Source organism: Rhincodon typus, chromosome 23 (genome assembly GCF_021869965.1).
Source record: "Rhincodon typus isolate 14 chromosome 23, sRhiTyp1.1, whole genome shotgun sequence".
NCBI lineage: Eukaryota > Metazoa > Chordata > Chondrichthyes > Orectolobiformes > Rhincodontidae > Rhincodon > Rhincodon typus.
In genome coordinates this window covers 20,833,740-20,848,782 of record NC_063354.1, presented here as the reverse complement: position 1 = coordinate 20,848,782, position 15,043 = coordinate 20,833,740, and the positions used below count along the sequence as shown (strand labels likewise).

Here is a 15,043-nt window from a genome sequence, read left to right as displayed (position 1 = left end):
GGTTTATGCTGTTATCTGACACCTCTTTCCTTTGGGTTCATTAGCTGTATCTAACAAGACAATCTTTGTACTTTGTGACTTCGGCATCAGGATTTATTTGCAGTCTTGTTTTTGAACCTTCTATCTCTGCACTGTTTATCTGTTCATCAGTCAATGTGGCCTGAGAAACACTGTAAATCTCTTCTGCAATAGTTAGGGTTATTAGTCCAAGCTTTTGAATTGCTTCTGTGGAGATGAGTGGCTATACAATCTCATATCTGGAATTCTAGATCTAGATCTGCTCCAGCAATGAACTCTTAGATTAATTTATCCTCACAGGGTGAGCATTTTTCCATCAACAGAACCTTGAGCTTACCTTCAAGGATTGCACTTTTCAATCACTGTCTGGTATAACATTACATGAGGCTGTGAAACTCAATGTTGTGAAAAACATCAAGGAAACCATTGCTAGGGGGATGGAGTTTAAAAGCAGGGAGGCTATGCTGCAGCTGTATAGGGTCCTGGTGAGGCCACACCTGGAGTACTGTGTGCAGTTTTGGTCTCCTTACTTGAGGAGAGATATACTAGCACTGGAGGGGGTGCAGAGGAGATTCACTCGGTTGATTCCAGAGTTGAGAGGGTTGGATTATGAGGAGAGACTGAGTAGATTGGGATTATACTCATTGGAATTCAGAAGAATGAGGGGAGATCTTATAGAAACATATAAGATTATGAAGGGAATAGATAAGATGGAGGCAGGGAGGTTGTTTCCGCTAGCAGGTGAAACTAGGACTAGGGGGCATAGCCTCAAAATAAAGGGAAGCAGATGTAGGACTGAGGTCAGGAGGAACTTCTTCACCCAAAGGGTTGTGAATCTGTGGAACTCCCTGCCCAGTGAAGCAGTTGAAGCTACCTCGCTGAATGTTTTTAAGGCAAGGCTAGATAAATTTTTGAACAGTAAAGGAATTAACGGTTATGGTGAGTGGGCGGGTAAGTGGAGCTGAGTCGCAAAAAGATCAGCCATGATCTTATTAAATGGTGGGGCAGGTTTGAGGGGCCAGATGGCCTACTCCTGCTCCTAGTTCTTATGTTCTTATGTTATGTTCTTATGTTCTTATGAATACCCGGCAATGCATATTCATTTGATGCTCTTGTTGTCTTCATTGCAATAGTTATTAACCATTGTTCTTCTTTAGATTTGATGTTCCCAACCCTCTTTAAGGTGTAGAACAAATCATCTGAATTACTCCCTGGTATGTCACACTTGAGTTATTCGAATCACTGCCTGACATCTTTACACCAATTGTCTTTATTGTCTTCAAAGGCATACTTTTCTGCTTCCTCGCTTAACCCTTTCATAGAGTCCTAGATTAGTACAACATGGAAACAGACCCTTTGGTCCAACCAGTCCATGCTGAACACAATCCCGAACAAAACTAGTCCCACAAGCCTGATCCTGGCTCATATCCTGCCAAACCTTTCCTATTCATGTACTTATCCAAACGCCTTTTAAATGTTGTACGCACATTCAACACTTTCTCAGGAAGTTCATTCCACACACAAACCACCCTCTGTGTAAATGGTTTGCTCCTCATGTCTTTTTTAAATCTCTCTCCTCTCACCTTATACATATGTCCCCTAGTCTTGAAATCCCCCATCCTAGGGAATAGACAACTACCATTAACCTCATCTATACCACTTATTATTTTAAAAATTTCTATATGCAAAATGGTTTAGCTTCTTGGATTTAAAACATTGTATATTTTCCACTCTGGATATACTTTTGTTTTATGTGATAACCTCTGCAATATTTCCAATTTGTCCTCCTAGCTTGATTTTTCTGTTCACTGTTGTGTGGATATTTGTTGTTTTTCTCGACTTTGTTGCATGTGTATGGTCTTAACATAGTGGGCAGGTGTGGGTGGCTTATCAACATACTCCATAGGTCTGGACTGTTTCTCCACACTTACCTGTTGACAAACTCACCTCCATGTGTGTAGCTGTTATTTATGATCTCAGAGCACATGTTTATGAGTTCTTCAAGAGTCAGATTCTCTTCTCTTAGCAGTTGCACTGTCATGGTAGGATCTCTTACACCTAAGGTGATTCTAACTTTACTTAGCTCATCTTTTATTTGCACAAATTCACAGGTTTCTGTAAGTTGTGTTAACAACTTTATGTATTGAGCAACAGACTCTTTTTCACTTTGTTCCCGAGGACTGAATATGTAGCAATCATTAGTAATGTTCACATGAACTGAAAGTATGCCTTCAAACATGTAAAACTTCTGCCATGTCTTCTTCTGCTCTTTAGAGAGAGTTAGGATGGAATATATTTTGAAACAGTCTCTTCCTAGCAGTGACAAAAGTGTAGCAACTTGTACTTTGTCTGGTTTGCTCAACAAATCCATAGCAATTGTATAATACTGCTATTGTTAACGGAAGAATTCTCAGTTGTCTCATTTGAAGAGGGGTTGGTTGGAGAAAAGTTGTAGTCATTTTCTCTCGAACAGTGTTTTCAGTATAATCTTTGATTTTCTTTATCTTTTTCAATGGCAGCTCTTTGCAGTGCAGCCACACTTTTCATTTCAGTTCTGGACACTCACCTCACTCCCAATTCAGACACCATGTTTCAAGTGTACCGCACAACAGTACATTCAACACGAGGACTTTATTGAAGTGAAGCTGAGATGTATGTCAACAGTGTGTGTGCCTCATGGTAGAGGTCACATGACTACAGCAAACTAGGAAGGAGATCTCAATGCAAAGACAATCCTGCTGTCCACTGACAGATTGATATATTACAGCTGTCTCTATGATATGGCTACAGCTATATGTTACAGCTATAAGTTACTATGGTACAGCATTGCACCAGTTTCTTCAATACGTTAGAATCTTACAATATTATACTAATCATTGAATAGCTTATCATATATATCACTGAGCATCCTTGTCCAGTAGATATTTTAGAACAGTGAAAGCCAACAAAGCACATTGCATATGATACAGAATAATGCCGGATTTCTAACTAAAACGGCTATAACTTTAGTTAGACTCTCATTTTTTATTGTCCAAGGCTTTCTTATTATCCATTCTTGTCATGAAGCATTCAGTGCAACTCAGCATTTCATCAGGAGCAGAAGAGAGCCTCTGACCTCCAGATATACTATTGCTGTCATTTCTGCTCTCTATCAATCCAGAAATATCAGCTTGTGACAGTGTGAAGTGTCCAAGTTTGCTTTTCATAGATCTGTGTGAAATATTCAGATATGGAATAGTATTATCTCTAGTAATTCAGCTGAATGTTGGCAAATCATAACCTTCAGCAACTGCCAGGTAACTGTGGACTCCAGCTCAAAAACCATCTAATTAACTGGCATTCTACCACCCATATTACAACATTCACTTGAGAAAATTCTGTCTTGTTTGTCATATATTAAATTACTGCTCTGAATTTGTTAAGAAGATGCTTTCCTTTGTAATTTCCCTTGCCAATGCTGGCTGTGTTTTAGCACCCAAGGCTCCAAGCTCTCAAATTCCCTGCATAAACCACTTGGCGTCTAATTTACTCCTGAAAGACACTTCTTCAAACACACCTCTGTGACAACATTTCTGGTCATCTGCTGGCTACATCTCTTCATGTAGCATGGACAAGAATTGTATTAAATACAGTACCTGCCGTGCTATATAAATGGAAGTTGTTGCCGTTTATCTTTTAGAAAATCCTGCTAATTTTTCTGCAACATGCTTACTGAAATTTTCCAGTAATCAAATCTATATTGGTTCTTAAGGAAGAATAGTAAACTGAATACAAAAGCCCTTCATACACTAAAATGGAAGCTACAATCACAAAGGCATTGTCCACTTGGGCACCACTGAAATCAGTCTCAAAACCTTCACAGCTTATAGTAATGAAATAGCATCAATTTTTATCCTCAGTGAAATATTATCTTTAAGAACTACTGAGAATGCAGTTTCCTGCTGTGTCCTTGAACAATCCCAAAAAAAGTAACTTGCACTTGTTTCAGAGGGCTGATTAACTATAATGCGTATTTTCTGACACAGAGTACAGTGACCTGTCACACACATGGATGCGGAAGATAAGAATTTATGAAGGAAGAAAGATTTATACTTTTGAAGCAATTAACAAAATATAGAAGAGTAAAACCAGGTCAATATATAGATCTCTGAAAAATGTAAATGCCAGTAAGCTATTAGTTGAAATAAGTGGAACAGATAATGTGTAGAACAATATTGCTTCATTCTGGGTGTAACTGTACAACAATTTCAGAGTGAATGCATGTCTGTGCATAAATTATAACACTTCCTCTTAAAATATCAGAGACACACAAAAGGCTATTTGGATTACTGTTGAAGGAATTTCAAGGATCAGTGTTACATTGATTCAAGTTAAAGGTCATGAGGTCTGTTCAGTTGCTGTATGGCAACAGCTTAAGCATAAACCATCTTATCCAAGAGGAAAAGGTAGCGTATATAGGAAGGCTTTCTGGAAATAGTGGATATACAAAAGAGGGGTAAGTACTTAATGTAAATAGTACATACAGTCGAGATAAGCATTGAACCTAAAGTAGAAACTCATAATTACGAGTTCAGATGTGCTCACAAATCCAGGGTTGATTCAATTTCAGCCTTGCCTAACTGAAGAGCTGCACCAATTCACATTTCATCAAGTTGATAACAAGAATTTAATTTTGTAGATTAACAGGGGGAATGAGGTGTTTTACTTCAGAGTACATACTGGGAGATTCATAGCTTGAGCAGAGTTCCTCGAGACTAACTGTGAAGGCTAAAAACTACTGGACTCCTTTTCCGAGGGTCACATATTCAAATTTTAATCTACATGTGAATCATTCGAAATGTACAGTCATCAAGCTCAAATGTCATAATGCAAATTGAATAATTGTGGTTACTTTTTTTTAAAGCATCAGAATTCTGGTTCAGTATTGTCCACCTTTAGGTTTGTACCATCGAAATGGTAAATTTGATTATGTGTCCTTGTTTATATCTGGTATTGTGTAATCTAGTATCAACTTCACATTGTTCACACTCACATATTACATTCTCCTCCTTTCAGAATTATTAATTCCATGGTGTCTTTCTAAAAATTTTTTTTAGTTATTTGTTAAGCATGATTGATACTTTTTCTAGATCTTCATTATCAATCTCCATGTGCAGAAACCAAACCTGAACAGAGCTGTCAAAACAAGGCAGGATCATTGTTTTAGACCACAAGACATAATAGCAGAATTAGGCCATTCTGCCCATGCTCTGCCATTCAGTCATGGCTGATATGTTTCTCAAACCCATTTGTACAATAATAAAAATTTCACCTGTGATGCAGTGTAATTGAAGGTCACATCAAACATGTACGATTTCTCTCGAGATCGGTTGGCTCGCAGAATGTCATCAGGGTCCTCCATTGGATCCATAAGCACCACCATCTGTAAGGGAGGCATAACATATAGTATTAGAAGTGAACTGAGGAAGCTTTTGTCAAAGAATATCAGAAATTTCAACCAATAGTGTTAAATACGCCTTCAAAGGTATGCTACAGGGTGAATCTCTGCTGTTGTAATTGGAGGAAATTTACAGGATATTGCAATAATGTAATTTTAAACCTTCAGTACAAGCACCACTGTTGTGAGAGAAATGTTTCCTTTAACTGGGTGGCCTGGTGGCTCACAGTGCCAGGGACCCGGTTCGGTTCCACCCTTGGCTGACTGTCTGTGTGGAGTTGGCACATTCTCACTGTGTCTGCGTGGGTTTCTGCTGGGTACTCCGGTTTCCTTCCAAAGATGTGCAGGCTACGTGGATTGGCCATGGTTAACATGGGGTTACGGAGGTAGGGTGGGATGCTCTATGGAGGGTCGGTACACACTCGATGGGCCAAAAGGGCTATATCTGCACTTTAAGGATTCTATGAACCCTTGAAGCTATAGGTTTTAGAATTGATCAATAAAGAATCATTGTATCTCATTATCCTATAATTATGGATTTTCATTAGCACAGTGCAAGCTTATCATTGTACAGTGCCATGAAACACTGGGAGATATTGACCTGACAATATTGTCACTAGACTATTAATCCAGAGACCCAGGTAATGTCATGGACTTGAATCCCACCAATGCAGATGGTGAAGTTTGAATTCCAAACAAAAAAAAAACCAAAAGAACGGCGGATGCTGTAAATCAGAAGCAAAAACAAAGTTGCTGAAAAGCTCAGCAGGTCTGGCAGCATCTGTGGAGGAGAAAACAGAGTTAATGTTTCGGGTCCGGTGACCCTTCCTCAGAACTGATGGTGGCTGGGAAAACGTCAGTTTATATGCAGAAAGTAGGGAGGTGGGTGGGCTGGGACATGGGAGAGTTTAGACCCTAAAATTATTGAACCCAATATTGAGTCTGGAGGGCTGTAGGGTCCCCAAGCAGAAAATGAGGTGTTGATCTTCTAGCTTGCGCTGGGCTTCACTGGAACACTATAGCAAGCCGGAGACAGAGATGTTGGCCAGGGAGCAAGGTGGTGCATTGAAGTGGCAGGCAACAGGTAGTTCAGGGTCTTTTTTGCGAGCAGAATGTAGATGTTCTGCGAAGCGGTCGCCAAGTCGACGCTTCGTTTCCCCAATGTAGAGGAGACCACATTGTGAGCAGCGAATGCGGTAGACTAGATTCTTGGAAGTACAGGTGAGGTGTCCCAGAGGGAACAGTCCCTGCGGAAGGCAGACAAGGGAGGGGAGGGGAATATGTGTCTGGTGGTGGCATCTTGCTGGAGGTGGTGGGAATGGCATCTGATGATCTTCTGGATGTGGATGCTGGTGGGATGGTAGGTGGGATTTTCCGCTTGGGGACTCTACAGTCCTCCGGACTCAATATTGAGTTCAATAATTTTAGGACCTAAACTCTCCCATGTCCCAGCCCCTGACCCCACACACCAGGCCTTGTTACCACATAACCTGCCACTACGCACCCCCTGTTGTTAGTCACTAACAGTCCCTATTAACAACTATTCACCTTCCCAGCCTGATTGTTAGCAACTCTTTTGTCTGTCCAACTGTCTTTCTCTCTCTTTGGGCTCTATCCTATCGTTTACTCCCTACCCCACCCACCTCCCTATTTTCTGCATATGAACTGACGTTTTCCCAGCCACCATCAGTTCTGAGGAAGGGTCACCGGACCCGAAACATTAACTCTGTTTTCTCCTCCACAGATGCTGCCAGACCTGCTGAGCTTTTACAGCAACTTTGATTTTGTTCCAAACAAAAAAGTCTGGAATTAAGAGTCTAATGAAAACCATAAATGATTGTTGGGGAAAACAAAAACATCTGGATCACTATTGTTCTTTAGGGAAGGAAGCTGTCATCCTTACCTGGTCTGGCGTACATGTGACTCCAGATCCACAGAAATGTGGTTGATGCTTAGCTGCCCTCTGGGCAATTAGAGATGGGCAATAAATGCTAGCCTAGCCAATGACACCCACGTCCCATGAACAAATGGAAAACAAAGTGAATAATTCCACATCATGTCAGCTTTGCATCTGCCTACAAGATGTATCTTGTAAATATTTACTCAAGGCCACAGCCATTATTTTCAATTGTGGAGCCAAATTTAGCTTTGTAGCATTTTAATATTGCAGTTGAACTCCAAGTGTCATTCATTATTATAACTGATGCTTAAATCTTCACCTTGATGCGTAGTTCTACTCAGTTGTCATATCAATGCATGCCAGTAAACATCTGTATCTTAAACACACTTGCTTGGAGAACAGGAAAAAGGTTGTGGTGAGGTGAAGTAAAATTAAAAAAAAGCAAATACAGTTCCTTCCGCGAAGGAATTACTCACTGAGGTGGTTCAGTTGCTTTCCTGGACTTTATTTACACATTGCAAGTTTCCATGTTTTCAAAGATCCCAGGTTGCAGTTAGTTTGCTGTCTTGTTGACTTTTGCAGAACCAGGTCCACTACTTCCAAAGAGAAAGAGTTCTTCTTCTGTCTTCTGTAGCAAAAACCCAAGCTTAAACAAGGGCTTCTCACAACAGGGGTATTTCAATGTGTGAACCTTGGCTGTTGGCCCACAATGGAGACGATGGTCCAGTGTCAGAGTTGCCCTATCATCCTTTGAAAATGACTAGGTGGGGGCTCAATCCGTCTTTCTGCAGATCGAGTTTTGAATTTAAATCTTTGTTCCAGCGATACCCAAGTTGAGACGTCTCAACTCCTCTTATATTTGAAGATCTCTCTGTGAGTTACACATCCAAAATGATGAATTTAAATGTTCAGTAATTAGCCTTGGACAGTCTTTCAATGTGGGTAGTCAGTTTCAGTCATGTTATTTAGGCATTCCTTTGTAATTACCATTGAGCTTCGCTACTTTCAGATCATGTGATTTTGATGGCTATTTTAAGTATCCCAGCTAATTTTTATTTTTATTTTCTCAAACCGCAAAGTCAAAGACTTTTAAGTTGGTTGATGAAATTCGAAGATTTGTCCATATTTTTAACATTCTAACATTTAATGTGTACTTACTCAAAAAATTATCTATCAATGTCAGTTTTAAAAATGAACAAATGCCGACACTCACTTGAGAAGTAATTTTCAGATTTCCAATGCCTTTTGTGAGAAAGAAACGCTTCCTGATTTCATTACCTAAATGCTCCAATTTAAAGTTTTAGAAGTACATAATTTTGTTCTGGATTGCTTCACCAAAAGGAGAAAGATTTTCTCCATCAAACGTAGGGAGTCCCTATATCATTTTAACCATCTCCATTTAGTCTCCTCTTGATCATATATAATCAAGGAAGTACAAACCTAATAACTCTGTGAGACATCAAATTCCTTCTCATCTTCATCTTAAATTGAAAACCTTTTATTTTTAAGTTGTACCCAATTCTGGATTCCTCTCAGCATCTACCCTGTCAAGCCCCCTTAGAATCTCATACCTTTCATTCTTCTCATCGTTTTTATACTTGATCAAGTGCCCAGTCACTCTCAGTTCATGGGTTATAGCAAGTCACCCATAACCCAAGCTTGTTATAATGGAAGTCTGTACACCAGAATTCTGTTCCATTCCTAAACCCCTCCACTCCCTGTAATTTTCTGTAAATTAGCTATTCTGAGTGCTTATAAAGCTCATAATTCACATGGGGAGCAACAACTTTGTCACTCGAATTTAGGGAATAAGTTGGCTGCAGATAGTGCAATAGAATTTTATAGGATAAAAGTAGGGTTACTATCCCTATGCTGAATATCTAAATATCATCTGTCTCCAATGATTGCAGTAACCTATATCATGCTTTTGACCCTGATAAAAATGTTTATTTACTTATATGGGAAATAGAAACCATCACAAAATGAAATCATTGTGAGAAAATGAACAAAAAATGAGGCTTTCAGGATCACTGCCTGGGAGCTGAAAGTTGTGCTCTCTTTGTGACTGTGACTGAGCATTTCCATCTTAGCTTTGCAATCTCTTTTCTCCTATTGATAATGAATGCCTCCTCAAATTTCCAACTTTGTTGACCACTCTAAGACAGCCTTCTTTCCAATTACTGCACAGTAAGAAAGGGATCTTGACCTTGTGTGCATAAACAAGCTAAAAGCAGCAAAATTACAGAACATGATTGGGCCTAGCAACAAACAGACAGATCCACGACACACCCATGTCACATTACAGAAAAACACTGCAGCAAAATCTCACCATTTTAATCTGTGTAGATTATTCAGTGAAACGCAGCACCATTTCTACCGAACTCCACATTTCCAAACCCAGCCAATTCCACAAAGGCAGAAGCAGCAATGCTCTAAAAGGTATATTATTTAATCCTGAACACAAAAAGTAACTACAGCTATTTTGAAGAAAGTAAAGTTGAAAACAGGGTTTGAAATGTCTTTGTGAGAACAGAATACCTGCACTTCAGCAATATTGTTTTATGTAGCCTCTTGCATAAACACTAAATAGAAATAACTATTACTGTGATTCTCAAAAACATTAACTGTTCTTAAAGTGCTACTTTCCCAAGGGGGATATTAAAAGCAATATCTGTAGTTGGCATCACTGCCATGTTTAAAAGGTCATGTTGCACCTGGTCAACCACTGGTGATCCAGAGCTCCACTGCATGGTTTGTGATTTTGCCCTGGATATAGCAGACAAGGCCGAGATTGGCACCTTTGTGAAGAGGGACTTAGAGGCCTTATTGGAGGTGATGGTGCACAGGAGGATGTCCTCCACCCTCCCACCAATGAAACCTTGAGAACAGGCCAACCACCCAGTCAGTGCGGTCTCAATCATCCAGAGAAACACCAAGGAATGTGGCTGGTCATGATCTTTGTTGCTGGGCATGATCTGCAAAGAGACTTTGTGCCACTCATGATCAAGAATTTTGGCCTGATGTCCAGGATTGGTTGAAAAATGTGACTATTTGACCTCAATGTTGAGATGGGCCTGGCTGGACATCTCACCTAATTTTCTCAAATTTCTTCCCACAAACAACATTGTTCGGGGCCTGGGGGAAGGAAGGATTCTGGCCATAATCTTTGATTCCATTGGAAATTTCTGAATCTCCTCCCCTCTGTGGTGGCAGTAAAACAAAACTATTGCCACAATAAGGAAGCTGAAAGACAATCTAAAATTGTCACCACTTGATATTTCTACCATCACCTAATATTTTCTCTGCAGATGGAGAACTGGACAAAGCCAGAGAGAAGACTGACTCTGGGCTTTGTATATTTGCTAAGCCTTAGTGAGTCTTCCCATATTACAACGTTTTGAACAGAATGGGATTCCAGTCATGTATTCTTTTTGGTAGCAAAATTCATCCACATTTTATTCCTACTATGCTTCAGTACCAGTGCCCTTTGAGAAAATCATGCCGGCTAAATAAAGAAGTTAATACAAATAATTATGTGGACAATTAGAGGTTTCATGGACATCCAAGAAGAAAAGGAACTGACAGGAAGAGCGAACAGCATCTTGTAATACACTGACTGATGCATCCTATTTAATTTGAAATCACCAAATCCGACGATAACACCTTTTAGATCGTTTGGAGATGTCAGGAACAACTCAGTCACAGCACACCATTTAAAGAATGTGGTAGTCAGTATTTGGAAAACAGTTTAGATGACCATGAATCCACTGATGCAGAGGAAATTTGAGTCCAAAACCTTCAATTTGTGTTCTTTACTAATGTGCTGTACAAAAAACTTTAAGGAGAAGAGCATCGCTCTATGTTTGGCTCTACGTATTTTTTAAAAGGGTTTTATTTGAAATACAAAATGTGTATTTTATGCAATCTGTCACTTCTTCTGTTTTTTTTCATAACTCTGAAAAGCATTCTGCTTCATTCTGTTAACTGTATTCATAATAAAAGATAGCATGGATGAGTTGGGCTGAAGGGCCTGTTTCTGTTCTGTAGATTCTATAACTTTTTAAAAGCATCCGTTCTGGGTTGTCCTGCTTCTATCCAATAACAAACCAAGGGATGATTGCTGCTAAGTATTTAATCACTTGTCTTCCAAACTACAGTGTAGGCAATTTGATAATGACCTTCTGTGGCCTAGTCCTTTTGAAATGAGATGTCAATTCAAAATTTCATATCTGAGATTGTTTTTTCTCGGCAAAGGTATTTAGGATTATAGAACCAAGGCAGGATGATGGAGTTAAGATGCAGATCAGCCTGCTCCAATTGAATGGCACAACATGATAGCTGGCTGAATGGCCCATTCCTGCTCCTATCCTCTTAACCTACTGGTAGGCTGCCAAGCGAACAACAATTAGATCGCCTTCACTTGGATTAGCAAAACCTCTAGCTGCACAGATGTACTCTGCTCTCCTCCTCCTCCCCAGTTCACAAAACACAAGGAGAAACTATCATATGAATGCATGAATTGCAGTGAGCAAAAAGGTCAGCAACAACAGAAGGAAACTGCAAAACACCATCATCCTTTACAGTCAGTCACAGCTGCTGATGTTCAATACGTCACATGCATAATAAAAAGCAGATTGTCGACAGAATTTTAGTATTTACTCATTTGAATAAAAAGGCAGCAGCACAGCAGAACTGATCTTAATGGAGTTATTTAAGGCTAGTTCAAATGAATCCTCTGCAATAAGGTGTTCCTTCCTCTTCTTTTGCAACCTTGATAGTAATTGTAATGAACTGCAGGTTAATTTCAGTATCCTGGCATATAAATCTTTACAGTATTCACTTTCTCAGCAGGGGGACAGAATAAAGATGAGTTCTTGGATTGCTGGTTCAATAGTAAAAAAAATGAGAATAAATAACACATGAAAATATATCTAAATATTCCAATTTTGGTTGTTTTAATTTACATTTTGAATGACATGAAGAAAAGGAAATGAATAATACCATTAAAGGAAGTAGAACGGATTTACAGTGCACAAGATCTCCATCAGACTTGTTTTATATTAGCACATTAGAATGTATTTTACCCTTTCAAACCTCCACCCCCCCGTAAAAGTTCATCTACCACCTACATTCAACTGCATTACACAGTGCATAATGCATTCATCTCTGATTTAACAAATTCCATCTCCCACAGCTTGACAGATGACTGTCATTAAAATCCAATCAGTTTAATGAAAGTACTCTCTGCAGTTCCGAGCACATGTCAAAGGGCCGGATGAAAAGCAAGGAAAGAAAAGGCAGGATTGATAGAGATGGTTATGGGAGGTCACGCTAGACAAATCTGCTGAAATCAAATAAAATTGGGTCAACATTTATGAGTGCAAAAGGGTTCTCAAATATGCCACTAAGTCAACTTCAGTCAGAGTGGCATAAGGGTGTTACAAAAGACGCAATTCAGGCACATTTTCAACATAATGTAGATGCTCTTTTTAGTTGAGTTTGGTCCTTACAGAAACTGGCACAGAAAAGATCAGCTTATGAAGCTTGTGAACAATTTCAGTCCGCACTATAATCCCAATTTCAACAAGGTAACAGAAGTAACAAAAATCCAGCAGACAGCAGACTAATTGTATGATTTCAGTAACAGATAATTAAAATAACTCCAGGTGACTGCAGCTGTTAAGATGTTTACTTTATAACAGTGTGATTTCAAGTTCAGAACCTGTGATGGCCTTACTGCAAATGAGTTCTCTTTGTTTCTCTCTGTGCCACCTGGCAGAATATTTTAGGATATTTGAAATTTGACAGAATTATAATTTTGGCTCTTTTCAATTTCCATGTTCTCCTCAATCTGGCTGCAGAGTTGCTAACCATTGAGGGTTTTAATTTTTAGTTTGGAAGTAAGGAAGTTAGTCCTTGTTAAATCACACACAAGAGAGCAGTGGGACTGAAGTGTGCATAAGCAACCCACCATTGGTGAATAAAAACAGAAATTGCTGGAAAAGCTCAACAGATCAGTCAGCATCTGTGGAGAGAAATTAGAGTTAACGTTTCGGTTCAGTGACGATTCCCTTGTTCATTTTTAAAATTGTTTCAAAACCAAAAAGGTTCTTTTTAGACGCTGTGCTGACAGTTTGGGATCTGCACAAACAACGAGATCCCCAATATTTGTGCCCAGAAACATGTAACAATTTTGCCATTGTTGAGACTGGGGCTTTGGGCTCTTAGACAGGATGGACATTGGATACACTTTAAAAATTTTTTCAGCTTATAACCTCATAATCTTTTAATTATGAATGCTTATATTTAAACACTTCACAAAATTAATTCTGCTTTCAATATTAGATGTAAACAAAATTTCTTTTAAGAAGCTCCCCAAGAGTTCAGTTGATTATACTAATTTTTACCTTGTTGTAAGGGTGGTATTGTTCCCCCTTCAAATGATTGCTGACTCACCATAAAGATTTATACAATGACATTTTGATGTCCCTCACATTATTAGAAAGTACTGATAATGTGAATGATGATGGCACAACAAGTGATTATTTAGTGTCATATCCATAATTCAACCATGATTTTCCAAACAATCTTGATAACTTGTTGAGTGGTTTATTTTCCTATAAGTAACATTAAAGACATGCATGGTGTAAAGTTACAAAACTGTAGGTTTGAATTTTTCAACAAAGCAAATCTCTGTGTTCTCAGTAGCGCATCATAACTGACTGAGTCAGAGTTACGCAAACAACATGATATAAAACTGTCCGCTGTACCAATAATAGCATCTGCTCAAAATGTGGGTCACTGGCTATTTTATAAAGAGACTTTCTCATTGTGGCTGATCCAATAAGATCTTAAGTCTCAGTTTTCATCTTAGAAGTGTTTAAATAGGAATAAACTGTGGGAGATTGGGAATGCGACAAATAGAGGCGAAAAAGTCCTGAAAGAAATATGGATGCTGGAAATCGGTAACAGAAACTGAAAGTGCTGGAAAAACTCAGCAGGTCCGGCAGCATCTGTGGGGAGAAATCAGAGTTAACGTTTAGGCTCTAGTGACCTTTCTTCAGAACTTCAGATATAGGAAAAACTTTCTGTTGTTTAACGTGTCAACTTTGAGTTTTGCAAGTATAAGATTTGGTCACCATTTGGAAACAATATGAAGAAGGTGTTTCTTATTTTGGCATGTGATTAATGAATAATAGATTTATTATCATACAGACTTATTGCAACACCAACTGTGTAACAAATGAAAAGTTTTATTTCTGGCAATCACAAGATATTTGCCATATTACGTGCAACTATTTTCACTCCATTCCTTATGAACTACATTCTACAGAATTTTTCTTTCTACACAATTTTTAAGCTGTTCATGACATCACGCACAGATATGCTTTAAATTTGTATTTCAAGCTCAATAAAAGCACACTGTGATTGTAGCAGGATTGCAGAGGTATTCAAAGAGTTACACACTTTATCAAGTGTTGATTTAAAAACTTCTGGCTGATTGAGTTTTTGCCCCAGAATAACTTTACTAGGCATTCAATAAAGAACAAATAAGACATCTCTGAATTGTTAACAATGTACGGTTTAACTTTATTTATTAAACTCAGTGTTAAGTGGAAAAGAACAATATATGAGAGCTAAGGTAGTTCAGTCTCATGTTCACTGAAAATCCAATTTGTCTACAGTCT

General features: G+C 38.8%; 2 protein-coding genes across 2 annotated transcripts in view; both read right to left on the bottom strand.

The window, feature by feature from the left end:
* The window catches only part of rpl38 (ribosomal protein L38), a 474,590-nt gene that overhangs the window by 150,421 nt on the left and 309,126 nt on the right, over positions 1-15,043 (bottom strand). The window lies entirely within an intron of this gene.
* Positions 1-15,043, bottom strand: part of kif19 (kinesin family member 19) — a 181,875-nt gene that overhangs the window by 87,544 nt on the left and 79,288 nt on the right. Inside the window, exon 3 of the mRNA XM_048611035.1 lies at positions 5,330-5,440. Within this exon, the coding sequence (XP_048466992.1) occupies positions 5,330-5,440 (111 nt within the window). The remainder of the gene's footprint in view (positions 1-5,329; positions 5,441-15,043) is intronic.